Raw genomic sequence first — 27,085 nt, 5'->3', positions numbered from 1 at the left:
CTTGTACACGCGGTCGGACATTCCGACGGAAACTGTCCGATCGGACCGTGTTGTCAGATAATCCGACCGTGTGTGGGCTGCATCGGACTGTTTCTGCCGGAATATTCGACCGACAAAGTTTTAGAGCTGGGCTATAAAATTTTCCGACAACATGATCTGATCAGACTTTGACTTGGACAAAGTGCCACGCATGCTCAGATCAAATTCCTAGACCAAAGCTATTGGCTACTAGCCTGAACGTAGTCCCGTCATAAGGAAATAACGTCATCACGTTACGAACGATCGGATTTTGTCCAACCGTGTGTCCGACCGTGTGTATGCAACACCAGTCTTGGACAAAATCCGTCGGACAAAATCTGACGGATTTTGTTGTCGGAATGTCCGACTGTGTGTACAAGGGCTTAGGGATTGACAAAATGTTGCAGTAAAACATTGGGAAGGCTTTTGGACTGGACATTCTTTTATTCTATATAACAGGCCTCAGGCTGGGAATATGGAGAAGCCAGGCCTCAGGCCAGTAAGAAAAGGTGACACAATATGGCAGAGTATCTCACCAGCACCCTTACAGTTCATTGAGAACTGCAAGCTGTCTGCTGTAGTGGCTGATGATGCTTGTAATACATTCATATGTTTTTTAAATAGTGCCAATGAGGGTGAGGAGAAAATCCCCCATTTGCTGCCATTGGAGGGGGGGGGGGGAAGGGATCAGGGAGTGCATGCAAGTTCTGTATTGTACCGGGGTACTGGTGTAACATGTAACATGTTACAAAGGTGAACCTATCCTTGTCAGGCACTTTAAGGGTGTCAATGGTAGAATTCTTTATTACAGGTTGTGAGATCAGGCACCAAGCACTACAGTCATGTGGTCATGTACCATCAACAACAGGTTACTGTTACAATCTGAACACTCTGGGATTGATTTACAAAGGCAAATCCATTGTGCACTATAAGTACACTGCAAGTGCACTTGAAGGTGCAGTCCCTGTAGATCTGAGGGGAAGATCTGAAATGAAGCTCTGCTGATTTTGTCATCCAATCATGTACAAGCAAAAATGCTGTTTTTTTATTTTCCTTGCGTGTCCCCCCTTACAGCGACTGCACTTCCAAGTGCACTTGTAGTGCACAGTGGATTTGCCTTTAGTAAATAAACCCTAAAGTGTCCTAATGCATTTTATTGAAGGAAAGTCAACTTTTTCAGAGGAAGACAGTATTACAGATATCTCATCCGAAGGTCAATACTCCCATATGGCTAAACATTCCGAGAATACCCCATATGGAACCTCTAAGCAGAGCAGATGCTGGGAATGGGCAGACAAACCCTTAGGGCAATGTTTATTCAACCTTTTTTTTACAGTGAAGGCACTGTTTAAAATTCTGCACAATCTTGAGGCACCCCATTCTGAAATATAAAAAAAGGAAACTACTAGTTTTTACATAACACAGCAACATCCACACATGTAGGCCACCCAGGGGTGATTTGTTCTACCAAAGCGAACATACCTTTGCACACTGGTACTGACTAGGGATGAGCCGAACACCCCCCGGTTCGGTTCGCACCAGAACTTGCGAACGACCCCCGCGTTCGGTACGAATGTTAGAACCCCATTGAAGTCTATGGGACTCGAACGTTCGAAATGGAAAGTGCTAATTTTAACGGCTAATATGCAAGATAGTGTCCTAAAAAGGGTTTGGGGACCTGCCTCCTGCCTCAGGGGACATGGGTCACTGCAAAAAAAAGTTTTAAAAACTGCCGTTTTGGCGGGAGCACTGATTTTAATGACGATTAAAGTGAAAAAAAAAAGTGAAATATTGCTTTAAATATGGTGCCTGGGGGGTGTCTGTAGTATGCCTGTGAAGTGCCACGTGTTTCCCGTGTTTAGAACAGTCCCTGCACAAAATGACATTAAACGGAAATAACACCATTTAAAACTGCTTGCGGTTTTAATGTTATATCTGGTTCCTGCAATATGGTTGAAAATCATTGAGAAACATGGCATGGGTAGCCCTCCCTGCCCATTACCAGCCTATTTGGGTCTTGTACGGATATTAAGGGGAACCCTGTACCCATATTAAAAAAAGGAAATGCGTGTGGCCCCCAGGCCCTATATACTCAGAACAGCAGTATACAGGCGGTGCAAACAAGACAGGGACTGTGTAGGTTTGTTGTGTTAAGTTGAATCTGTTTGTCATTTTCAACCGGTACATTTTTAAAGTGTAGCTCCAGTCAAAAAAACGATTTTTAAGCTTTTTGGAAAACATAGGGAAGGGTTATCACCCCTGTATAATTTGTTTTGTCGTCCATCTTTTTTCATCTCACTTGCTGCTGTCTCCTTGCGTTTGCAAGTAGGAGATGTTTGTAAGTTGGATGTTTGAAAGTAGGGGCCTGCCCTATATTATAGCGGTATGTACTGGGTACAGAGCACGCAGACAGCACGCACTATCTCCTAACACTACTGACTGCAAGCTCTATTATTAACCACTTGACCACTGGGCACTTAAACACCCTTAATAACCAGACCAATTTTCAGCTTTCGGTGCCCTCACATTTTGAATGACAATTACTCAGTCATGCAACACTGGACCTATAGGAAATGTTTGTCCTTTTTTCACACAAATAGAGCTTTCTTTTGGTGGTATTTAATCACTGCTGGGTTTTTTATTTTTTGTGCTATAAAAGAAAAAAGACCGAAAATTCTGCGAAAAAATTAATTTTTCTTCGTTTCTGTTATAAAATTTAGCAGATTAGTCATTTTTTCTTCATAAATTTTGGCCAAAATTCATACTACTACATATCTTTGGTAAAAATAAGTACAAATTGGTGGATATTATTTGGTCTTTGTGAAAGTTATAGAGTCCACAAGCTATGGTGTCAATATCTGAAAATTGATCACACCTGAAGTACTGACGGCCTATTTCCTTTTTTTTTTTTCCACAAAATTGTCATATTATCAGGTTATTTCACACACACAGCATATGCATACCACAAATTACACCCCAAAACACATTCTGCTATTACTCCCGAGTACGGCGATACCACATGTGTGAGACTTTTACACAGCGTGGCCACATACAGAGGCCCAACATGCAGGGAGCGCCATCAGGCGTTCTGGAGCACCCAGGCCAATTCTGACATTTCTCTCCTACATGTAAAAATCATCATTTATTTGCTAGAAAATTACAGAGAACCCCAAAACATTATATATATATTTTTTTTTTTAGCAAAGACCCTGGAGAATACAATGGTGGTCGTTGCAAATTTTTATCTCACACGGTATTTGCACAGCAATTTTTCAAACGCGTTTTTTGGGGGGAAAAAACAGTTTTGTGCTTAAAAAACAAACAAAAAAAACAGTTAAGTTAGCCCAATGCTTGCATAAAGTGAAAGATGAAGTTATGCTGAGTAAATAGATATCAAACATGTCACTCTTCAAAATTGCACATGCCCGTGGAATGGCGCCAAACGTCGCTACTTAAAAAATCCCCATAGGCGACGCTTTAAAAAATTTTTTACTGGTTACATGTTTTGAGTTGCAGAGGAGGTCTAGGACTAGAATTATTGCTCTCGCTCTAACATTCTCGGCGATACCTCACATGTGTGGCACATGCGAGCACATGGGGACATGGGCGCTTTAATTTTTATTTTATTTTTTTATTGTTCATTTTACTTTATTTATTTTAGTTTGACATTTTTTTCCCCAAAAATATATTTTTGATCACTTTTATTCCTATTACAAGAAATGTAAACATCCCTTGTAATAGGAATATGGGGTGACAGGTCCTCTTTACAGTGAAATCTGGGGGGTCAATATGACCCCAAATCTCACCTCTAGGCTGGGAAGCCTGAAATAAAAAATAAAAAAAAGATTCTGGCTTTGATCGTACTGGCGAGTTGGTAGAAGCACCGGAGGGCGGTGAGGGGTGGGGGGCGTCTATGGCTGGGTATTTCAGGGTATCACCGAGTATGGCTGGGTATCTCTGAGTATGGCTGGGTATGGCAATTTATGGCAGGGTATTACAGAGTATTGGCGGGGTATTGGCGGGGTACTACAGAGTAATAGCAGGGTACTGCAGAGTATTGGGGGGTACTACAGAGTAATGGCAGGGTACTGCAGAGTAATGGCGGGTACTGCAGAGTAATGGCGGGTACTGCAGAGTATTGGGGGGTACTGCAGAGTAATGGGGGTTACTGCAGAGTAATGGGGGGTACTGCAGAGTAATGGCAGGGTACTGCAGAGTAATGGGGGGTACTGCACTGCAGAGTAATGGCAGGGTACTGCAGAGTAATGGCGGGGTACTGCACTGCAGAGTAATGGCGGGGTACTGCAGAGTAATGGCGGGGTACTGCAGAGTAATGGCAGGGTACTGCAGAGTATGCACTGGTATTGCAGAGTATTGGCAGGGAATTGAGGGGTTAAATTCGGTGAGCAGCGATGTGGGCACTGCAGATGCAGCCCACATCGCTGCTGACACCGATCTCTTTCCCCTCCGCTGTACCGATCGGTACAGAGAGGGGAGGGAGGAACCGGCGTCATAACATGACGCCGGTTTGTTTCCAAGTGATCACTCCGTCATTTGACGGAGCAATCACGTGGTAAACGGCCGCTATGAGCTATGATCTCACGGATGCTCTCGAGTGCGCGCACCTCGGGGCACGCGAGAGCAGAATTCTGGGAGGCCGTTAATTAACGGCCTCTCAGAGTTAAACAACCGCCCTGAAGCCGTTAATCGGCAATGGGCAGTTGTTAAGTGGTTAAAGCTAGATCACTAGCTATATAGGTGAGGTGAATATAGTGGTGTATACTGCAGTCAGGGCACAGACAACAATCACTACACAGCAGCAAGATAGGAAATCAGCCAAAAACGATTGGTGTGTACTGTGTTGAAGGTACACAGAACACCCACTGCTTCAGATGCTAACACACTACACGAGGCCGCCTCAAAGGCGGCCTTATATAGTGTGGGGCGTGCACTACACAGCCTGAGCTATGATTGGCCACAGGCAGGATGCCTGTGGCCAATCATGGCTCTCCTCGCTGCCGGCGCTGCGATTGGCCAAGCATGCGGGGTCACAGTGCATGCTTGGCCAATCATGGGGCAGCAATGCACTGCGCCACCGCAGTGCATTGTGGTCCGCGCGCGCGTCACTCGAATTTTGACGCGAACGGCCCAAACGTTCGGAATTCGCCGAACGGCCGAACAGCCAATGTTCGAGTCGAACGTACGTTCGACTCGAACACGAAGCTCATCCCTAGTACTGACTAGTATTCCAATGTTTGTCTTCTTCAGTTTATTTCCCTGACTCAGCTAATGTGATCCCGGTATTGATGGAGAGGTACAGGGGAGGGGCAAACAAGGCTGCTGCGTAGGTGCCCAATGTCCTCCTTATCAACCAATGACATCATTGGTTGTTACATCACCAGCAGCTAGAAGGTTGTAATAGTGCACAATGAAAACCAGAGGCTTGATGCTTGGTGTAACTATAAAAGGCAGGCTTCAACCACTTGCTGGCTTGTATGCAATTTTTGGAAAATTTTTAGGCATTGTGCCAAGGCCCCCCTGAAGACACCTGAAGGCACCCCAGGGTCACCCTTGTTAAAAAAGGCTACCCTAGGGTTTCCAACATGGATCTAGCACTATATTGTACCTTCATAGTACTAAGAAGTTTTCAAGGAATTCATTATACAATCTGTTTAAGTTTTGCTAGTCATCATATGCGTAGGATATTTCAAGTACAAAGCACTAAATCCCATTATAAAATGCACAGCTTGGCAGTAAGGCTGATAATCCACATGAGAATTCAGCTCTGCAAAACTCCTATAGCCTGCTTTGTCACACAATGGTTTATACAGATATTCTACATAGCATACGCTATTGCAGATTTTAACAGATTGGGATGACGCAAGCAGTGATAGTAATCAGTAGTAAATTCAGTTGTAATTGATGTAAGAGCTGAAAACTGGTGGGTGATGGTGACTCTTGTTTTGACTAAAGTTCCCTGTTAAGGCAATAGCAGGTGTCAGGGTGTCAGGGTGTGCCTCTTTGGAGGTTTCACTTCTTTCATTTACTGGTACGTTTACTGCAAGAAAAAAAGGCAAGTTTTATTCCCACATGACTTCAGCCACGGGATCGATCAGGTTATGGAAATTTCATAGACTGAAGAGTAATGTAACGGTCAAACTGCATTCCTCTAAGCCCTTGTACACACGGTCAGACATTCCGACGGATAATATCCGATCGGACCGCGTTGTCAGATAATCCGACCGTGTGTGGGCTCCATTGGACTGTTTCCGTCGGAAATGTCCAACCATATAGATATGTCCGACCATATGGATATAAAATTTTCCGACAACATGATCCGATCGGACTTTGTCCGATCGTTTGTAGAGAATTCCGATTGGACAAAGTGCCATGCATGCTCAGATCAAATTACGAGACCAAAGCTATTGGCTACTAGCCTGAACGTAGTCCCGTCGTAATGAACGAACGTTATCACGTTCCGAATGATCGGATTTTCCAACAACTTTGCCCGATCGTGTGTATGCAACACCAATTTCGGACAAAATCCGTTGGAAAAAAAACAGACAGATTTTGTTGTCGGAATGTCCGACCGTGTGTAAAAGGGCTAAGACCCGTGTGTTCTCCTGCCACGTGCTAAATGAAGTACAGGCAATCCAGCAGGGAAGCCACTTATATCAGTGTGAACAAAAAGCATAAAGGGATAGGTTTTCCAATATGCCCATTTGATTAATACCCCGGCCACAAAACAGCTGGCAGGATTGGGGAGTTTGATCCTTTTGGCAAAGTACAATTGGCATAGTAGTGATCAGAACCCATAAATGTAACTCTCAAAGTGGAACTTTAGCCAACCTATTTCATTTTTTGTTTTAAATTGACTGGAGAAGGATGAGGAACTCTGTCATGTTTCTTATGGTTGTCTGTGATGCTGTTGGAGGAATGTTCTCTAAATTCCTGTTTCCAGGGGCACCATTACAGGCATATAGTAGTCACCATTCCCAGATAATTAGCAGGACACTTGTTAGCACCGGAAAACACTTTCAGTGCACTTGGCCTCTAAACTATCATAGGAAACTATGTGCTGCCTCCTGACTTGCCAAAGGACATTGGGATGATGTGGAACTACTTACAAAAAAGAAGAGACTGTCCCTCATAAAGACACTTGCCAACTATGCACTGGAATGGGAAGCGAGGGAAATCCTCCCAATGGGGATACAAACAGCAGTAAAAATCAGATAGACAGTTTAACCTTTTTAGCAGCCAGAGGTCTAACACAGCCATTAATGTCTAAACCACTGGCAACAAAAGCGAGTACACCCCTATGTGTTAGCAAATAGCAATTAGCTTCCCCCGTGTGATGTGACTTGTTATGCCCTGTACACACAGTCAGAATTTCCAACAGAAAATGTGCAATTGGATCTTGTTGTCGGAAAATCCGTGCATGGGCTCCATCTGACTTTTTCCGTCAGAATTTCCGACACACAAAGTTTAAGAGCAGGATCTAAAATTTTGCGACAACAAAATCCGATCATTTTAAATTCCGATCGTGTGTAGACAATTCCGACGGACAAAGTGTCATGCATGCTCAGAATTACGGGACGAAAGCTATTGGCTACTGCCCTCCGTCGTACATGGTTTACGTCACCGTGTTCTCAACGATCTGATTTTCCGACAACTTTCTGCGACCGTGTGTATTCAAGACAAGTTTGGGCCAAAATCCATTGGAAAAAATCCAACAGATTTTGTCGTCGGAGTGTCCGACCGTGTGTACAGGGCATTAGTGTTAAAAGGTCTCAGGTGTGAATGGGGAGCAGGTGTGTTAAATTTGGTGTAAAGTCCCAATTTTTTTCTTTGCTGCAATTTTCTGCATTAAATTTGATGTTATCGCTCTCACTCTCTCATACTGGTCACTGGAAGTTCAACATGGCACCTCATGGCAAAGACCTCTCTGAGAATCTGAAAAAAATAATTGTTACTCTATATAAAGATAGCCTAGGCCAGTGATGGCGAACCTTGGCACCCCAGATGTTTTGGAACTACATTTCCCATGATGCTCTTGTACTCTGCAGTGGGTGAGCGTCATGGGAAATGTAGTTTCAAAACATCTGGAGTGCCAAGGTTTGCCATAACTGGCCTAGGCTATAAGAAGATTGCCAAGACCCTGAAAATGAGCTGCAGCATGGTGGCCTTGTCTAATGAACTTAGATAGGGTATAGGGTTACTTTTGATTCTGTGCTATTCTTCAACATTATAATGAAAAACCACTAAGACTACAACAAAGCAAGAAAAAAACATTTACTGTATGTGGAAGAACATCTGTACAGAAACTGAGATTTTTGTTATGTATATGAAACTGATATATCAGTCTTAGCATATGTTGGATCCGCATTCCCCTCAAAGTCTCATAGTATGTATGTTTTCCCTGTCTGAAATAGCAGTCGCTCTGTGTTTCAGCTCTTTTCCATCTGTGTCTTCTTTACTCTGTGTCTGTGGTTATTTTAATGCCGCGTACACACGATCAAACAATCCGGTGGAAAAGTCCGGCAAACTCAAGTCCGCCAAACAATCCCCCTGTGTGTAGCCTCCGGCATACTTTTTTGACCCGACAGTACGGCGGACTTAGAATTTCGGTTTGCACAACAATCTGCCCGCCGTACTCGCATTTCGGTGGACAATCCGGCCGTGTGTATGCCAGTCCGCCGTACTTTTGAAATGAGCGGACTTTTCCCGCCCGGAGAAAAGTCCGCTCATTTCGAGCGGGTCTCCAGGTTGGCGGAGCCCGCGAAGGAGACGTCGCTGGCCCCGCCGCCTGGTATGGACTTAAAGGGGAACCCCAACGCCGAAAAAAATCGGCGCGGGGTCCCCCCCGAGTCCACAACAGACCCTTGTCCGAGCACGCTACCAGGCCGGCCAGGAAAGGGGGGCGAGCGAGTGCCGCCCCCCTCCTTAGCCGTACCAGGCCGCCCACCCTATGTGAATGAGTATGGGGTACAATGTACCCCTACCCATTCACCTGTAAAATAAAAGTACAAAAAAAAAAACACAACACACGAGATAAAATACTTTATTGCACAGCTCCGGGGGTCTTCCGTCTTCGGGGGTCTTCTCGCCGGACTCCTCCGCTATCTTCTTGTAGCTCTTTTGCTAGCGGAGGAGTCCGGCTTTCTTCCTCGCCGTCGGCCTCTTCTCCCGACTTCAGGGGTCTTGTCCCCCTCTTCGGTTCTTCTGCCGGGCCACCGCGCCTTCTTATAGCTCTTTTACAGGCGGTGGCCCGGTCTTCTGTCGCCGCTGCCGCCTTCCGTTCTTCTTCTTCTTCTTCTTCTTCTCCTTCTTCTCCTGGAGATGTTGACTTGACGCTCTCTCCGGCCACAATGCCAGGGACGCGCTGCACGGCCACTTATATAGGGACAAGGGGCGGTGTCACATGGCTTTATGTCACATGGGTTGATGTCACATGGGGACTGTGACATCGTAAGGGGGCGGGGTCACCATGTGACACCAACCCATGTGACATAAAGCCATGTGACACCGCCCCTTGTCCCTATATAAGTGGCCGCGCAGCGCGTCCCTGGCATTGTGGCCGGTGAGAGCGTCGAGTCAACATCTCCAGGAGAAGAAGGAGAAGAAGAAGAAGAACGGAAGGCGGCAGCGGCGACAGAAGACCGGGCCACCGCCTGTAAAAGAGCTATAAGAAGGCGCGGTGGCCCGGCAGAAGAACCGAAGAGGGGGACAAGACCCCCGAAGTCGGGAGAAGAGGCCGGCGGCGAGGAAGAAAGCCGGACTCCTCCGCTAGCAAAAGAGCTACAAGAAGATAGCGGAGGAGTCCGGCGAGAAGACCCCCGAAGACGGAAGACCCCCGGAGCTGTGCAATAAAGTATTTTATCTCGTGTGTTGTGTTTTTTTTTGTACTTTTATTTTACAGGTGAATGGGTAGGGGTACATTGTACCCCATACTCATTCACATAGGGTGGGGGGCCGGTATCCGGGGGCCCCCTTATTAAAGGGGGCTCCCGGATTCCGATAAGCCCCCCGCCCGCAGACCCCGACAACCAACGGCCAGGGTGGTCAGGAAGAGGCCCTTGTCCTCATCAACATGGGGACAAGGTGCTTTGGGGTGGGAGGGGCCGCGCGGCCCCCCCTTCCCCAAGGCACCCCCCCATGTTGAGGGCACGCGGCCTGGTACGGCTAACGAGGGGGGGGGGGGCGCTCGCTCCCCCCCCTTTCCTGGCCGGCCGGGTAGCGTGCTCGGACAAGGGTCTGTTGTGGACTTGGGGGGGACCCCCACGCCGATTTTTTTCGGCGTTGGGGTTCCCCTTTAAGTCCATACCAGGCGGCGGGGCCAGTGACGTCTCCTTCGCGGGCCCCGCCTACCTGGAGACGCGCTCGAAATGAGCGGACTTTCCTCCGCGTGTGTGGGCGAGTCCGTTAATTTCGAAAGTACGGCGGACTTAGTACGGCGGACTTAGTACGGCGGACTTAGTACGGCGGACTTAGTACGCCGTATTAGTCCGCTGAAAAAGTGCCGTGTGTGGGCAAGTAGCCCTTCGAAAATTCCGACGGACAGTTTGGCGGACGTCCGCCAGACTAAGTACGTCGGACAGACGGCTACGTGTGTACGCAGCTTAAGGGACTCTGGCCTGTCTAACCTGGTGCATCTGTTTCCATAAAGACCAATGTCTTTGAATGTTTTTTGCATATAACAGGTTTTGCATCTGTAGGAAGGTGCAGTAGGTTGTCTCCACTGAAGGTGGCACTCAACTGAAGCAGCAGTGCAGAAGGAGAGGAAATCAAGAGGAACATTGTTCCTCTATGGTTTTGGTTTCCTGAGTCATTGAGGCAGTGATCCAATTGGATTCTGGCCATCCATGTGACTTTGGCGGCCATCTTAGGTGTGGCAGCCTCAATTCAGGACCCTGGTCCCTGGGTTTGGTGTGTGGGTAGTGTAGAGACAGGTCAGGGACAGTATTAGTCGCAGGGAAAGGTTTCAGATAGAGTTGCCACCCTTTAAACCCAAAAATTGAATTACACAGGTTCTGAAGGCTCATTTAATGCAGATAAGGCAACAAGTGAGTTAAATTACCACCTTAATCAGCCACAGAACCTGTGTAATTCATAGGTGGCAACCCTAGTTTCAGATGGGAAGAGAAAGCTTAGGGCTCCACACTCTCCTTGGACACCTTCTCTTCAGTGTTGTCACATTAAAAAAATATAATAAAATATTTACAAAAATGTGAGGGGCGTACTCACTTTTGTGAGATAATGTACCTGTCAATGAATTCTGCATGATCGTGAAAGCTTATGAAAATGATGTTGAGCTGTAGATTGACATAAGCTGAAAGCCCAATTGTAGGCAGGTGCAGGCACTTTTCTTGCCTGTATGTGGCACTCTGTCAGTCTTCTCTGGCTAGGTGTTTGATTTTTTGCCAAATTCCCACAAGACTTCAGGAGGCCATCTTAAAGAGGCAGCCTTAAAGCAGAACTCTCTCTAAACTTTAATCAGAATACATTTCATGAATCCTTTGAATTGAAGTGAACGTGGAAGGTTACACTAGGCCTGTACATGTAAATGTGAACTTGCCCACTTCAACATAAATCGCACCCTCGTTCTGCACAGCCAGCTAGCCACACTACTCAGGAACACACAGTATGATTGTTACAGCCTTAGAAATACAAAGCATTTCAATATAAATGCATATTAATATAATATTAATTTAATGCATTTAATATAAATGCAAACTAGTGCAACTTGTCAGTGTCCACTAGTGCCAAATGTCAGAGACCACCAGTGCCGCATGTGAGGGACCACCAGTGCTGAATGTCAGAGACCACCAGTGCCGCATGCCAGGGACCACCAGTGCCGCATGCCAGGGACCACCAGTACTGCATGTCAGACCACCAGTACCGAATGTCAGGGACCACCAGTGCCACATGTTAGGGACAACCAGTGCTGATGTCCCGCCTCCCACCAGTATTGTGATGACAGTGCACTGTTCCAATACCAGCGAGAGGCGGGACATCAGTTATCGGTGTTCTCATAACAATACTTGTGTATTTCTCCCATGGTTCAGAGAAGCAGGATCTTCCATTCTATGGATAGCGTAGGACGCACTGATAATGGGGTACTTTGTCGTAGTAAGTGGGCTTAAGCACCATATAGCCATATGGTGTGACCAAATCCCCATATTGTTTGAAAATGTTTAAGTGTTTTAAATAGCCTTGCATGAGTTAAATGTAATTTTTTGCATGTATGTGCTATAATATTTTGTTCTGTTTTATGGTCTTATGGCTGCACCATCTTTAATGCATATTTTAGGGTTTGCCCCCAAATGTTTGTTTTTGTCATAACTATACTTGATACAGTGGGAGATCCCCGCTGTGTCATACAAATGATTTCTGATAACGCACGTAGATAGCAGGTGGGTGGGTGTGTGCGGTGGAGACAGAGTGGAGGGCCTGTGACTGGCAGGAGCAGAGGAGAAGGAGGACACCTCCTCCATGGGTGGCACAGACCCCCTCCACCCACTAGATGTCTGCTTCCTCCCTGCTCACTTTTAGAGGACTACAACTAGGCGTGTCAGACCACTGGCTGACGACACAGGAGGGATAGCAGCCAGAGGTCTTACAAACAGGAAGTCACCAGGCAATAACATTTTTTCAGCAAGATTAGCAGCCTATTGCAGAAGAACTACAGAGCTCAGAAGAACATGGGTGACATAGTTGGTGAAGGTAGGAGATCAGCAACAAGCACGTGTAAAAAAAAAATTGCCCGGAGTTCCGTTTTAAAATAGGGGATCCCGCATCATTTGGATGTGTTTTGAGTAAGTGGTAGGGTAGATAAAATAACCAACTGATTAGGGACCGTGCTTAACACAGGGAAAGGTTCCTGGCAAGTAGGAACAACCCAATACCTCCAGAACAACTGCACTGTGCTCAGAATTCTACGCCCTGGATGTCCACTATGCTCACATCACCAACGTTCTTCATTAAAGAAGTCTTGAAAACTCTTAGCCCTTGTACACACGGTCGGACATTCTGACAACCAAATCCGTCGGATTTTGTCCAACAGATTTTGTCTGAAACTGTTGCATACACACAGTCGGACAAAGTTGTCAGAAAATCCGATCGTACTTAACGTGAAGACGTTATTTCATTAGGACGGGACTACGTTCAGGCTAGTAGCCAATAGCTTTGGTCTAGGAATTTGATCTGAGCATGCGTGGCACTTTGTCCGATCGGAATTCTCTACACATGATCGGACAAAGTCCGATCGGATCATGTTGTTGGAAAATTTTATAGCCCAGCTGGAAAACTTGGTCCGTCGGATACTCCGACGGAAACAGTCCGATGGAGCCCACACACTGTCGGATCATCCGACAACACGGTCCTATCGGACATTGCCCATCGGAATGTCTGACCGTGTGTACAAGGGCTTATATACTGCCAAGAGTCCCTTTCTACCCATAATACACTTTTCCAGAAAAGATCCCGTCCCTGAGTAGCAAGGTCTGCCCACTTGTCAGACTTTTCATTCAGTCCCAACATCAGGTACTTCATAGGGAAGCTTCTTTCACTCGAGTCCCCAAAACATAAGTGATCCTTCCCGCCATCCTTCATCCAATTCTTGAAATATGAATTTGCTTTGGCTATGATATATTGGATGGGCAGTGATGTGCAGTAACACACAGGAGCTGAAATTCAATTTGGCTGTTATGGGTTACAGTACACCATTTCCTGCTAAAAACTCCAATCTTTTATGAAATCTGAAAGATGTACGTTTCTTCCCTGGAGGTCTATGTTCTGCTCCACTGCTCTGCACACATATAAGTTGCACTTACTACTTAAGGATCATCAAGTATTTCTTTTAAAGGGTAATGGTTTCTCAACTCAGTTTTCATCATTTGTTATTACCAAGTACAGGAATTGCAGGTCTATATTTCAAATCACAATTGCCTAACCCACACCTGAGGAGGTTTACTTAAAGTGGACCCAAATCATATCGTTGGCTCTAGACCAAGGGTGTTTACATGTGCTTAAATGTGCCTGTCATCTGGGTCTATTCCATATAGTCTGAAGCTACTAAGGCAGAGATCTGAGGCAGTAAAAACTGAAGAATCAGTAAAACAGAAGATTCTGCCGATGCCAACACCCACAATGCACTGTGGGTCACATGATTCTAAAAATGGCAACTTCAGGTCATGTGACCGGGAACTATGGTGCCATTAGATCCATTTTCACCCATGGCATGTATGTTTTTTTTTTTCCAGGATTATATTTTTTAACACTGCTAGCCTACCCTCTCTCCCAGTGTGTGGTCATAACAAACCCAATGTTACAGATGGGTTCTGCTTTAAGGAACCACGATATCCCAAAATAGAAATGTGGAAGATCTACTAATAGCATTCTGTACAGAGTTTGAGAAGTTTCACTTTTAGTAATTTCTTTGGCCTTTTGCTCCTTTTTGCTGTTTTTGAAGCAAAATGAAACAACAAAATGACAGCAGATAGTTTTTTTAATGCTGCACCTGCCTTTAATCTCATTCCATTTACATGATCTCATGTCTGCTTTAGACATCTTCACGTAATGCCCTGTGGGCAGTTTCCAGATTTACGACTTCTCTGGTGCTGCACCTAAACTCTAGAATTTTTTCGCTCGCTGAGATTGTAATTTGATAAAGCATGTTCCCTGAAAACATACCTCCTAATAATCCTGTATTCCAAAATCCTCCCTTTATTTGGTTGTATCACATGCCATTCCATGGTGCACATCTTTCCATCCTATGACTTATTTACTGGTCATATTCCTCTACCATACTTGCTAATTGGCTTCATGCCATTCACTTACCTAAACTGTCCATAGACATAATATGGAATAAACACTATATTACCAAAAGTATTGGGACACCTGCCTTTACACACACATGAACTTGCATCCCAGTCTTAGTCCATAAGGTTCAATATTAAGTTGGCCCACCCTTTGCAGCTATAACAGCTTCAACTCTTCTGGGAAGGCTGTCCACAAGGTTTAGGAGTGTGTCTATGGGAATGTTTGACCATTCTTCCAGAAGCACATTTGTGAGCTCAGGCACTGATGTGGATGAGAAGGCCTGGCTCGCAGTCTCCACTCCATATCATCCCAAAGGTGTTCTATACGGTTGAGTTCAGGGCTCTATGCAGGCCAGTCAAGTTTCTCCACCCTAAATTCGCTTATCCATGTCTTTATGGATGTTACTTTGTGCACTGGTGTGCAGTCATGTTGGAACAGGAAGGGGTCATCCCCAAACTGTTCCCACAAATTTGGGAGCATGAAATTGTCCAAAATGTCTTGGTATGCCAACACCTTAAAAACATCCCTACACCATAATCCCCCCTCCACCAAATGATTTGGGCCAGTGCACAATAGGTCCATAAAGACATGGATGAGCGAGTTTGGGGTGTAGGAACTTGACTGGCCTGCACAGAGTCCTGATCGCAACCTGATAGAAAACCTTTGGGGTGAATTAGAGTGCAGACTGTGAAACAGGCCTTTTCATCCATCATCAGTACCTGATCTCACAAATGGGCTTCTCGAAGAACGGTCAAATATTTCCATAGACGCACTCCTAAACTTTGTGGACAGCCTTCCCAGAAGAGTTGAAGCTGTTATAGTTCCAAAAGGCGGGCCAACTCAATATTGAACCCTACGGACTAAGACTGGGATGCCATTAAGTTCATGTGCATGTAAAGGCAGGTGTCCCAATACTTTTGGTAATATAGTGTACTTACGTTGGTCCAATGTAACTATGTAAATATTGTCATACCTGAAATTCAGCTTTAACAAGGTAAATATATCCTTTATATATTCCAAATACCCTACTGAAAAACAGTACAGAAAAGGATGACTGTGTGTGGATAAAAGTTGATAATCGATCCATGGTGAGTATTGTGTAATTTTATATTATATTATTGTAATTTTGTAAATGTATTATTGCATTGTAATCTTATATGTATATTATTGTAATTGTAGTTGGAGACAATTTATCGCAGCACTTATGTGAGATTATCGAGTTTGAATGTAGTAAATAAGTTTGTTACTAACCTTTGTGGTTCTGATCCAGTAGAATCTATTAAAGAGTTTGATCTTGACTTGCCAAGCTGTAAATAAAGTAAAGTGAGTTACTTACACAGTACAATTATAATACCAGCTTTATAAAAAGTGATCACTTGAAGCAGTAGAATTATCATGACTGGAAATTGCCAGAAGACTGGTGTTCTGCCGAGAAAGGTCCCCCCGGTGGATAATGACCCCCCCAGTCCTGCGCAGGCGCAGCACTTGCGCAGTTCGAACCACAATGGAGCCACTGAAAATAGCTGAAGCTGCAAACTGTGAGTGAGCTGTACACGCCGCCTACGTTCCTTTGTAACAGGGCCCCTCGCTGGCTCGCTTCACTCGCCGCGCTTCGGGCATGGCCCGCTTCGCTCTGCATATTTATATTCTAACTCTATGTCCACTTGGATGGTGGGGCTTGAACCTGGACTCAGTACGCAGGCTCCATGTAGAGCGGACGATCATCTGTTTCTTCTTCGAAGACTTTCGGCGGCTCTGTAGTCGTTCGCACCGTGCAAGCGCTGTGCCTGTGCAGTACAGGGGGGGGGGGGCATTATCCACCCGGGAACCAAGACACAGTTTAAAATTTTGTACCAGAAACTCAAAGCGACCATTGTTACCTATAACAAATGGATGGACTCAGGTACACTATTTATTACACCGTATCACAACCAAAGATGGATGGTGGATGTGTTTTACAACAAAAGGTCAAACATTCCATGATATACAAATGTACAGACCACACAAATAATACACATCAACAATCACCTTTTACAAGAGGATAGAATCTGTCAAACGCATCAACCTTTGGTCAGTGGTAGGATTTCTGCTGCCCTAGGCCTGACTAAACTCGTGCACTCCCTAATTTAAATATGACCCACCCCTTCCTGTCAAGGCCACAGCTCTTCCTGTTTAAGACCTGTCCTGAAATTTTCCAGCACGGATACTAGTTCTGAGGGCCTGGGGGGGGGGGGGGGGGGGGAGCAATGGATTGTATGTGGAAAATAAGTGCAGGGCTAAAAGTTGGTCACAAAATGAACTAACTGAAAACAATATGAAACACGTACTGTGTACATATAAATAAATAAATATAAAAGATGCACACAAATAGTCTGAGAGTGAACTAAAAAAAAAAAAAGAACAGTGTATATATATATACACATAAAGTATACAGTAAAATAAACAAATGTAACCTTTAAAGAGAAGGTAATATACTAAGTGTCATATCAACAAATGTGAAGATAAAAATTATGTAAATAATGTCAAATCTTTTAAAATATCCAAAACTTGGTTCAAAGTACTTGACACTTGAACTGAGTAACAGTGTGATAAAGAAAAATGTGCCCAAACTTGCTGATAAGTGATCCACCACCAGAGAGACAAAGGGCTTACCAGAAAGATTGTACCCAAATACCTAATGGGGCAATCAGGGAGGGTTGTAGGGCTACACACCCAAGGGGAACTGTCACAGTGGACACGACCTCCAACCAGAAGACCAACTCCAACAGTGAACCTCAATGGGGTAGGTTTTTAGACAGAAAAGCGGGTGGATGGTTTCTCCCATGAGATATATTTATAAAAAGGAAGAAAAAGTAGGCACTAAGTGTAATTCCGTTTAAATCGGAAATTATTTACTAATAAAAAGGAGGAAATAAATATATATATAAATATATATATATATATATATATATATATATATATATATAAATATATATATATATATATATATATATATATATATATTATTTTTTATTTATTTTTTATTTTATTTTTTTTCAATGAAGACAAAGAGTTCTCTGATTGGATGAGGTTGGGAGGAGCGGTGGTGACATCACAATCTCCACCTCTTCCTTGTATTTACTGAAAAAAATACAAGGCATTCTGTGAATGGTGGCAGCACAGGACCCAGAAGATTGTGGTGATCGTTGTAGTATCGCCAACTACTACAATGATTGTCAGCTTCCACATCGGTCCATCAGCTATGTGATATGCATACCTCAACTGGTCCAACCTAGATAAATGCATTTAAGTATGCAAATTGGAGTTTATCTTTAAGAATGAATATGAATAATTGTTATACAAGGTATATTGTAATTGAATCAAGTATAAAATGCACCACTTTAGGGCTAGCTGATGTTTTGCCCTCATAGAGTAGACCAAAGTTTACATTTCCGCTTTGGTCCTATTGATTTGACGGTAACTTTGTCATTATTTTAGATACATAAGTAATATCCATGTTTTGTGGAAGACAACCCAAGCTTTCTTTCAGAGGTATTTTATCCATGGAAATGATTTAGCCTCTTCCTGATCCGCCCTGGCATCCCTTTATTTGGGTTAATATGCCCAGTGGGTGGGAAAGAGCGCTCAATCACTTGACCACTATGATTGGCTGTTACAGGGGTCATATGACCAAAACCAGAGACTGGGAGCTGTTTTTGTCAGCTCAGTCACTGTGGTGAGCAGAAACTTCAGTTGCCCAAGGAGGAATATGTACAGTGTCTGGGCATTAAAGCCCTCCCTCTTTGTCATGGCACATAGTTGAAAAGTGGGCAGAAAGAGATTAATTTTATATTCATTTTACAGGTAGATTTATTTATTGTAGCAGTTGCCAATATAGTGTAATATATACTATGCTCTGCAGGGGTCACTGTTGTCACTTACAAAGTCTAATAAAATCTATTTGAGCAGTGATGTTTACAGTGAATTTATTATTAATCATATACAGCCGCCTTGGTGGTGTCACAGCTATTGCTATAAAATTGAATGACAGCTTCAGGTTTACATTCAAAATGTCCCCGTACCACCTAAGAAATTGTGTGTGCCAACTAATTAGATTGCATCTTATTAACTATCAGCATGTACTTCCTTGTCACATTAATTATCCTTTTAGTGCTGTCACTGCCTACTCAGCTGACAATTAAACGTATTATTACCACATTATAGACTGACAACGTCTACCTACTGAAGAAGTAGAAAATATTTATTCTTTCGGAAAACTTATCTGTTCCAATCTGTACTACAGGAATGAAAATAAGTATAGGGAGCAGTTATTGGGAAAGGAATAATTAAAGTGCAGTGCCTACAAATAATGGCGCCCCATAGCAAGGGTTTGATTGAACCCCCTGCCAACTTCCTCTTTTGCAGCTTGCAGTGACAACTGTGACAATAGGGGGCTATTTATAACAAAAAATTGCTGCATTCACACATCCGCCGTCAATAATCCCCGTAATGTCGCTAATATATTTATTTCCCATGATCGTCGGTCCCATCTAGTGGCCTTATTATGACATTTTCCCAACTGAGGTATTTCAGGAAAATACTACATTATGGCCATTAGGTGGAGGATGATAGGAAATTATTGTTATTGTTGTATTGTTTATGATCAGGATTTTGTGTTGTTTTTATAGTATGTTGGTATTGTGTTGGTTATTATCTGGGGTGGTGTTAGAGAAAGTGGTGTATTATTTGTATTTGGTAGTTTGCCTGTTATTTTAATGTGTGTTATTTATTCTATGTTGTATTTTAACCGCTTGCCGACTAGCTGGCGCAGTTGTACTATGGCTGCACGAATCGCCACCATGTTACTTTACTTCTTTATGTGGCCACTAGGGGCGCACGTGTGCTGCTCGCCCCCGGAGCCGATGCGAGTGCCCGGCAATCTCGATGACCGCCGGGCTCCTGCGATCGTTCGGGACACGGCGAGAACTGGGATCTCTGTGTGTAAACAGAGATCCCGGTTCTCTGAGGGGAGAAGAGACAGATCGTGTGTTCATACAAAGTATAAACACCGATCTATCTCTTCCCCTAGCAAGTCCCATCTCCCTTCAGTTAGAACACGTAGCAGGGAACACAGTTAACCCCTCGATTGCCCCCTAGTGTTAAGTAATCAGTGCATTTTTATAGCACTGATCGCTGTATAAATGGCAATGGTGCCAAAAATGTGTCAAAACTGTCCGATGTGTCCGCCATAATGTCGCAGTCATGATAAAAATTGCAGATTGCCGCCATTACTAGTGAAAAAAATAATAATAAAAATGCTATAAATCTATCCCCTATTTTGTAGACGCTATAACTTTTGCGCAAACCAATCAATATACCCTTATTGCGAATTTTATTACCAAAAATATGTAGAACAATACATATCGGCCTAAACTGAAAAAAAAATAGCTTTTTTTTTTTTAAATGGGGATATTTAATATAGTAAAAAGTACAAAATATTGTTTTTTTTTCAAAACTAATTTTTTTGTTTATAGCGCAAAAAATAAAAACCGCAGAGGCAATCAAATACCACCAAAATAAAGCTCTATTTGTGGGAAAAAAAAGGACGTCAATTTTGTTTGGGTGCAACTCCGCACGACCCCGCAATTGTCAGTTAAAGCGACGCAGTGCCGAATTGCAAAAAATGGCCCAGTCGTTCAACAGCCAAATCTTCCGGGAGTGAAGTGGTTAATCTGTGCTATTTAGTCTATTTTGTATTTTAATTGTATGGATGTTTTATTTGCAGTGTAGTTTTAAATATGTTATTTGGTGTTAATGGCTGTTATTGGTAATTTTGTTGTGTTTTTGCATCTTGTATCTTGTTCAGTCTATTGTTGTTATCTTGTGCTGTCTTTGTTAAGTGTGTCTGTGTCGTAACAATTTCCCAATTTCCATTTTGGATTAATAAAGTATTCTGTAAATACACATATTATAGTGTTATTAGTCTTATCATAAATAGACCCCATACTGTCATTGATCATAACATAAAATATTAGACATCAATCAATGACCGGCCACAGGAGAGCTGTCAGTATCCCAGACAGCAAGGATAACTTGCCACAAATTTGTGGCAGTGTTGAATTGTAAGTTTTGTGAACTTGCTGCACATTTTTACCGGCAAGTTGTACACTTGCAGAGCACTTGAAGCGCAAGTTCTAGTTGACACTTTTCCAATATGTAGTAAATTTGCATGGCAAGTCTCTAGCAAGATCAAAGTTGCAGTGGTGAGTCTACAGCAAGAGCTCCTCAAGTCACAGTGCCCCCTGTGGTGGGATGACTTTTGCACAACACAACTGAACCAGAACTTTCAGCAAACTTGCAGGATGTTTGCAAAAAAGGTTAATCTGAGGTCATGCAATGCAAACTTTTGAAACCTGGCAAGGCTAGCAAAAACGTTTCGAACTTGCAACACTCAATTACTTACTATCTGGGATAGTCAGCACTATAATGGCCAGTGCTTTAAATAAAAGTTTTAGTTCTGGTAGCAATAAAAATAATAAGAAGAACAATGATGAATATTTATATTTATGACAAAATAATAAATGCTCCTGCACACAAGGGGATTGATTTACTAAAGGCAAATAGACTGTGTACTTCAGTTGCACTCTACAAGTACAGTTGCTCCAGAGCTTAATAGCTGTGGTAAAGCTTCATTTGGAAAGAATACTCAATAACATGCAGGACATTTTTTTTAAAAAACAGCATTTTTGCTTGCATGTTATTGGATGATGGAAGTCAGCAGAACCTCTGCTTATTTAATTCAAATATGGAAAGGTTTCTTCACAGTAATCCCTTGTACACACGGTCGGAGAATCCGTCGGAATGTGTCCTATCGGACCATGTTGTCGGATAATCTGACTGTGTGTGGTATGCATCGGACTGATTCCACCGGAATATCCGTCGGACCCAATTTTCCAACTTGTTGGAAATATTTCCCGACCAACTGGTTCGATCGGACATACTCCGATCACGTGTAGAGAATTTTGATCGGACCAAGTGCCACGCATGCTCAGATCAAATTCCTACATCAAAGCTATTGGCTACTAGCCTGAATGTAGTCCCATCGTTACGAAATTACGTCATCACGTTCTGAATGATCGGATTTTTCGACAACTTAGTCCGACCGTGTGTATGCAACAGTTTCGGACAAGATCCGACGGACAAAATCCGTCGAAATCTGTCAATCTCCGACCGTGTGTACAGGGGCTAAGAGCTGTGATAATATGGAATAGATTCCCTCCAGAGGTGGTTCTGGCCAGCTCAGTAGATTTCTTTATAAAAGGCCTGGATTCTCCCCTATGTATACATATATTTATATATATATATATATGTATATAAGTACTGCCATTTATAGGTAAAGTTGATCCAGGGAAAATCTGATTGTCTCTCAGGGGATCAGAAAGGAATTTTTTCCCCTGCAATTGCATATTGGATCATGCTTTGATGGGGTTTTTTACCTTTCCGTGGATCAACTGTGGGTATAGGATTGTGTATATGGGATTGTATGATTTTTTTAAATTTTTTATTGGTTGAACTAGGTGGACTTGTGTCTTTTTTCAACCAGACTAACTATGTAATAAATCTACACTGCTAAGCAAACCAAATGCTTGTTTCTGCCCAGAGTAAAGCCAGCCATACACGGATCAAAATGTGGCCGGTTCAGCAGGAAACATCCAAACATTCTACAGTTGAATCCTGATACTTGAGTGAGTCAATCCTTATGTCATTAATGCTTCTTCTAGTCACAGTGGCATAGATACATTTAAAGCTTAACTCCAAGCACACAAATAAATAGAGATTTGAAATATATGTACTTAAATTGTTTGGCCCCTTTCACATGTGTGGACCGTTCGGATAAGCCTGTCAGTTTTTTAGGCGGATCTGAACGGTCGCTCCATACAGCTCTATGGAGCGATGGATGTCAGCGGTGACATGTCCACTGACATCTGATCCGCCCCAAACTGATCGGCTCTGCAAAATCCAGACGGATGGATGTCCTATTTTCCATCCGTCTGGCAAGTCAGATGAAAGGCAGTCCGTAATCATCCGATCCCCCCATAGGGGAGAGCGGTCTCTCTGACAGGCCCGTCCCTGCACGGTGTGCAGAGACGGACTTGTCATCCGCTGGCTCAGCGGGGATCAACGGAGCGATCCCTGCTGAGCAAGCGTATGGCTGGATTCCGATCCGCAGGTCTGAAAGGGGCCTTTTACTTGTCAAGGATTTTATCTTTCTGTCCAATCCATCTAGCCTAGAGATCTACAGATTCCTGCCAGGCAGCAGAGCCAGGTTGATGACCTGACTTTTCTGTACTGCAGCTAAGCAACATACTTAGGTCACTTTTTTTTGTTTTGTTTGACCTGCATCACCCTTCCGTGTTCTCCTTACTGCAAAGGCCAGTTATAGGTGGGGGCAGTGGCCATTTGTTTGTACAGTTAGGTCACTTCCCTGCCCCCAGCCTGTGATTGGACAGTAAATGAGAAGCAGATTGATAAGCTCTTCTTCCTCCTCACTCTGCTCTTTTCTCCAGTCAGCATAGTCCTTGGCATTTGCACATTGCATCACACCCCTAGTGATGTCCCTTCCTCTCCCAGTTTCATCTACAGGGGATCACAAGAAGCTGATACCAATTGACACACTGGTGGCATTAAAGAATACATTTATTATCTCTTTAATAAATGCAAAACTGCATTAATAGTTGAATTGCCATATCTGAGTTCAGCTTAACAACTTCAGCCCCAGAAGATTTGGCTGCTAAATGACCGGGACATTTTTTGCGATTCAGCACTGCTTCGATTTAACCAATAATTGCGCGGTCGTGCAACGCTGTATTCTTCTACATATTTTTGGTAAAGAAAAAATCACAATAAGCGTATACTGATTGGTTTGCGCAAAAGTTATAGCGTCTACAAAATAGGGAATAGATTTATAGCTTTTTTTTTTTTTTTTTTTACTAGTAATGGCGGCAATCTGCGATTTTTATCGGGACTGCTACATTATGGTGGACACATCAAACACTTTTGACACATTTTTGGGACCATTGGCATTTATACAGCGATCAGTGCTATAAAAATGCACTGATTACTGTAAAAATGTCACTGGCAGGGAAGGGGTTAACACTAGGACACTAGGGGACGATCAAGGGGATAACTGTGTTCCCTATATGTGTTTCTAACTGTAGGGGGAGGGGACTGACCTAGAGGAAGTGACGGATCGTGGTTCCTAGCTAATATGAACTCACGATCTGCCACGCCTCTTGTGTTCACGATCGCTCATGGATGGTGGTCATCGTGACCACTGGCCACAAGCATCACCACCCCCGCTGTGCAGTGGGGGCGTGTGCACGAGCCTCCGGTGGCACACACATGCCTGCTATCCCAATCCTGCGAATCAACGTATAGCTACGAAGGTTTGCGGGATCGTGCTGACTTGCTGCAGTAAAATGAGGGTGGCTGTTCGGCAAGGAGTTAAAGGAAAACTATTCAGAGAAATATATGTAAATTGCCATTAACAACCTCTCTTTCCTAAATGCTAACTGCTTGGCTGTCAAGTGGAGTTAAAAGTACTTTTAGGATCTTAGCTCTAGAACAGGGGTCTCCAAACTTTCGAAACAAATGGCCAGACTTTGGGGGGGGGGGGGGGGTGGCAGACTGTTGCAAGTGGAAGTAGTAAATGTCCCGGTGTCTTGTCAAATAGGGTCCTCCATCAGATGCTGTCCCCTGCGTACTGTGCATGCGCAGTACACAGGAACACAGATTCCGAAAATTGCCGAGGATGAACGGCGCCTGCGCCGTGAGTCCAGGTTCTATCCCCACTATCCAAGTGGACATAGAGTTAGAATAAAAAAGAGCCGAGCGCAGCGAGGCCGAGCCCGAAGCGTGGCGAGCGAAGCTCGCCCGCGAGGGGCCCTCTAAAATTCACAACCCTATGTCCGCTTGGATGGTGGGGCTACCACCTCCTCTCACGGCGCAGGCGCCGTTCAGCTTCGGAGATTTTCCGAAGCTTCGTCTGCTCCGTACTGCGCAAGCGGACACATATTGATGGCCGGACTCTATTAGGCAGAACACCGGCATCATTAGGAATAAGCAAATGCATTATCTTTGGTGTCAGTGAGAAGAATTGTTCCCCATTGTTGGTGTCATTGGGTGGGAAGAATGATGTCCCATCGGTGTCCCTGGGAGGAACTATGCCCCATCGTTGGTGTCATTGGGAGGAAATGTGCCCCTTAGTTGGTGTCATTGGGAGGAATTGTGCCCCTTCGTTGGTGTCATTGGGAGGAATTGTGCTCCTTCGTTGGTGTCAGTGGGGGAAATGATGCCCTGTTGTTGGTGTCAGAGGATGAAATATTGCCCCAAGGGCCAGATAAAAGCAAGAAAGGGGACACATTTGCCCCACGGGTGCCAGTTTGGAGACCACTGCTCTAGAACAAGTATGCTAAGCATAAGTTTTGACTTTACTCTGACTTTACAACTTCAGGTCAGAGGTGAGGACAGTATTAAAGCCAAAGACAGCCAACAAACTAATATCTTCAGATGGAGGTCAATAATGGCAGACTGCATATTTCTGTTGGTAGAAAAACAGTACTGCTCTTTAAATGCTCCTTCACACGGACAGCTTCGGAGGATGATAAAAACAGGATGCAGAGCTTCAGTTTTACTGCCCCCGGCCGCCCATCCAAATGCTAAATTACAGCCTGACTGGGCTGTACACACCCTAGCTGCTGCATTTATAACTCAGGCTGTAGAGTTTGATAGGCAGCACTATCTGTCAAACTCTCCCATTGAGTTCAATGGGATCACACCCCTGTGAGCCAAATGCTCAGCTTGATTTTTACTACTAAATCCCCCTTGGAATTAAGAAGAAAAAAGGCATTCCATAGGTGGCAGGATCATGTTTCATGGTTCTATACCCCCGCTTTTTAGGGAGCAACAAATATGCCATCAGCGTGAAAGAAGCTTACATCTCTTCTACCTGTTAGCTAGCTTAGAAATATTGGGAATTATCAGCATTACTCCTCCAGGGTGTCATAGATCTCCTATAGATTGCTACAGGCCCATCAGCAAATAGAACATTCTTCAGAAATTGTCCAAACTGCCCATAGTAAATGGGTAGAGCTAGCCAGCAATTGTCATAGTATGAATTCTAAACACATCCGTTTAGAGTGAGGTACAGTTAATAAATATTGGTTTACTGTTACATTAGGTCAGCCATTCTCAAGCAGGGTTCTGCAGATTCCTAGCGTTCCTCCAGAGGTTGTTAGGGGGTTCCTTGAGCTGTGACTGATTGACCTCCCATTTGATGGTGGCTGCATAGTTCTTGGACCAGTGCTACTTGGAAGAACCATTGACACTAATGATATTTTTTAAGCCAGTAAGGGTGGCGTTCCTCACACTGCCCATAATGTAACAATATTTTTCCCATTGCCACTATATAATTTGTTTTAACAGGGGTTTCCCTAGACCTCAAAATTATTTCAAGGGTTCCTCTGGGGTAAAATGATTGACAAAGTACCATTAGATGGAAAAGAATATATAAAACGGTAAAAGCTAATACCTAGGTCTAGCTATGATAACTTGCATCCTTTATGTTGCCGAGGACAAGTCCCAAATTGCCTCGTTGTCTGGCCTTGTTGGCATTTATAGTCCTTCAGTAACTCCAGGGCATCCAATTGCCCATTTATTCTTTATGAAATATTAATATTGAGGATTAAACTTACCCGCTTGTGTCCCCGTGGGAGTGTGGCCAATGCACCTGCCAAGCTGTGACTTTGGTTCCCATCCAAGGCAGGATTCAGCAAGGTTTTAGAACAAGCTTCTAAGTGACTGAGAACAAAACTGCCCAGCTTGGGTCCATCACCCTCCGGGGTCCTATGACCGGTGGTAATAGACATTTTGGGTCTTCAAGATAATTTCGCTTAGAGACAAGACATGACTGCTGTAGAAAAAAGAAAAAGAAAACGCCTGCTGCTAATGAGAACGGAAATGTAGTCTTTGTGGTTTCCTATGTAAAGCTAGTAAAACTTTAGTGATACCAGGACAGCATTCTGTATCACATTAACCCTTTCACAGCATTACCTGCCCAACATGCACCATGAGAAGTCTGCTATCATTCTCCTATTGCTGGATGTTTATGAGTCCCCAAGTTCTTACACCTTCCATGTGCTTTTCTTATGCTGGTCACACACATTGCAAATTTCAGGCATTTTTAACAAATTTCAATTAGCTTTCTAAT

General features: G+C 43.9%; 1 protein-coding gene across 1 annotated transcript in view; it reads right to left on the bottom strand.

The window, feature by feature from the left end:
- The window catches only part of CYTIP (cytohesin 1 interacting protein), a 54,390-nt gene extending 27,568 nt beyond the window's left edge, over positions 1-26,822 (bottom strand). The window contains exons 1-2 of the mRNA XM_077447656.1: positions 26,571-26,822; positions 16,090-16,145 (exon numbers count right to left, since the gene is read on the bottom strand). Coding sequence (XP_077303782.1) covers positions 16,090-16,145; positions 26,571-26,744 — 230 coding nt within the window. The 5' untranslated portion in view covers positions 26,745-26,822. The remainder of the gene's footprint in view (positions 1-16,089; positions 16,146-26,570) is intronic.
- Between the last annotated feature and the right edge of the window lie 263 nt (positions 26,823-27,085).

Source organism: Lithobates pipiens, unplaced genomic scaffold, assembly GCF_037356315.1.
Source record: "Lithobates pipiens isolate NorthernLeopardFrog02 unplaced genomic scaffold, aLitPip1_a1.2 Scaffold_22, whole genome shotgun sequence".
Lineage (NCBI taxonomy): Eukaryota > Metazoa > Chordata > Amphibia > Anura > Ranidae > Lithobates > Lithobates pipiens.
This window is presented reverse-complemented; position numbering and strand designations above follow the sequence as displayed.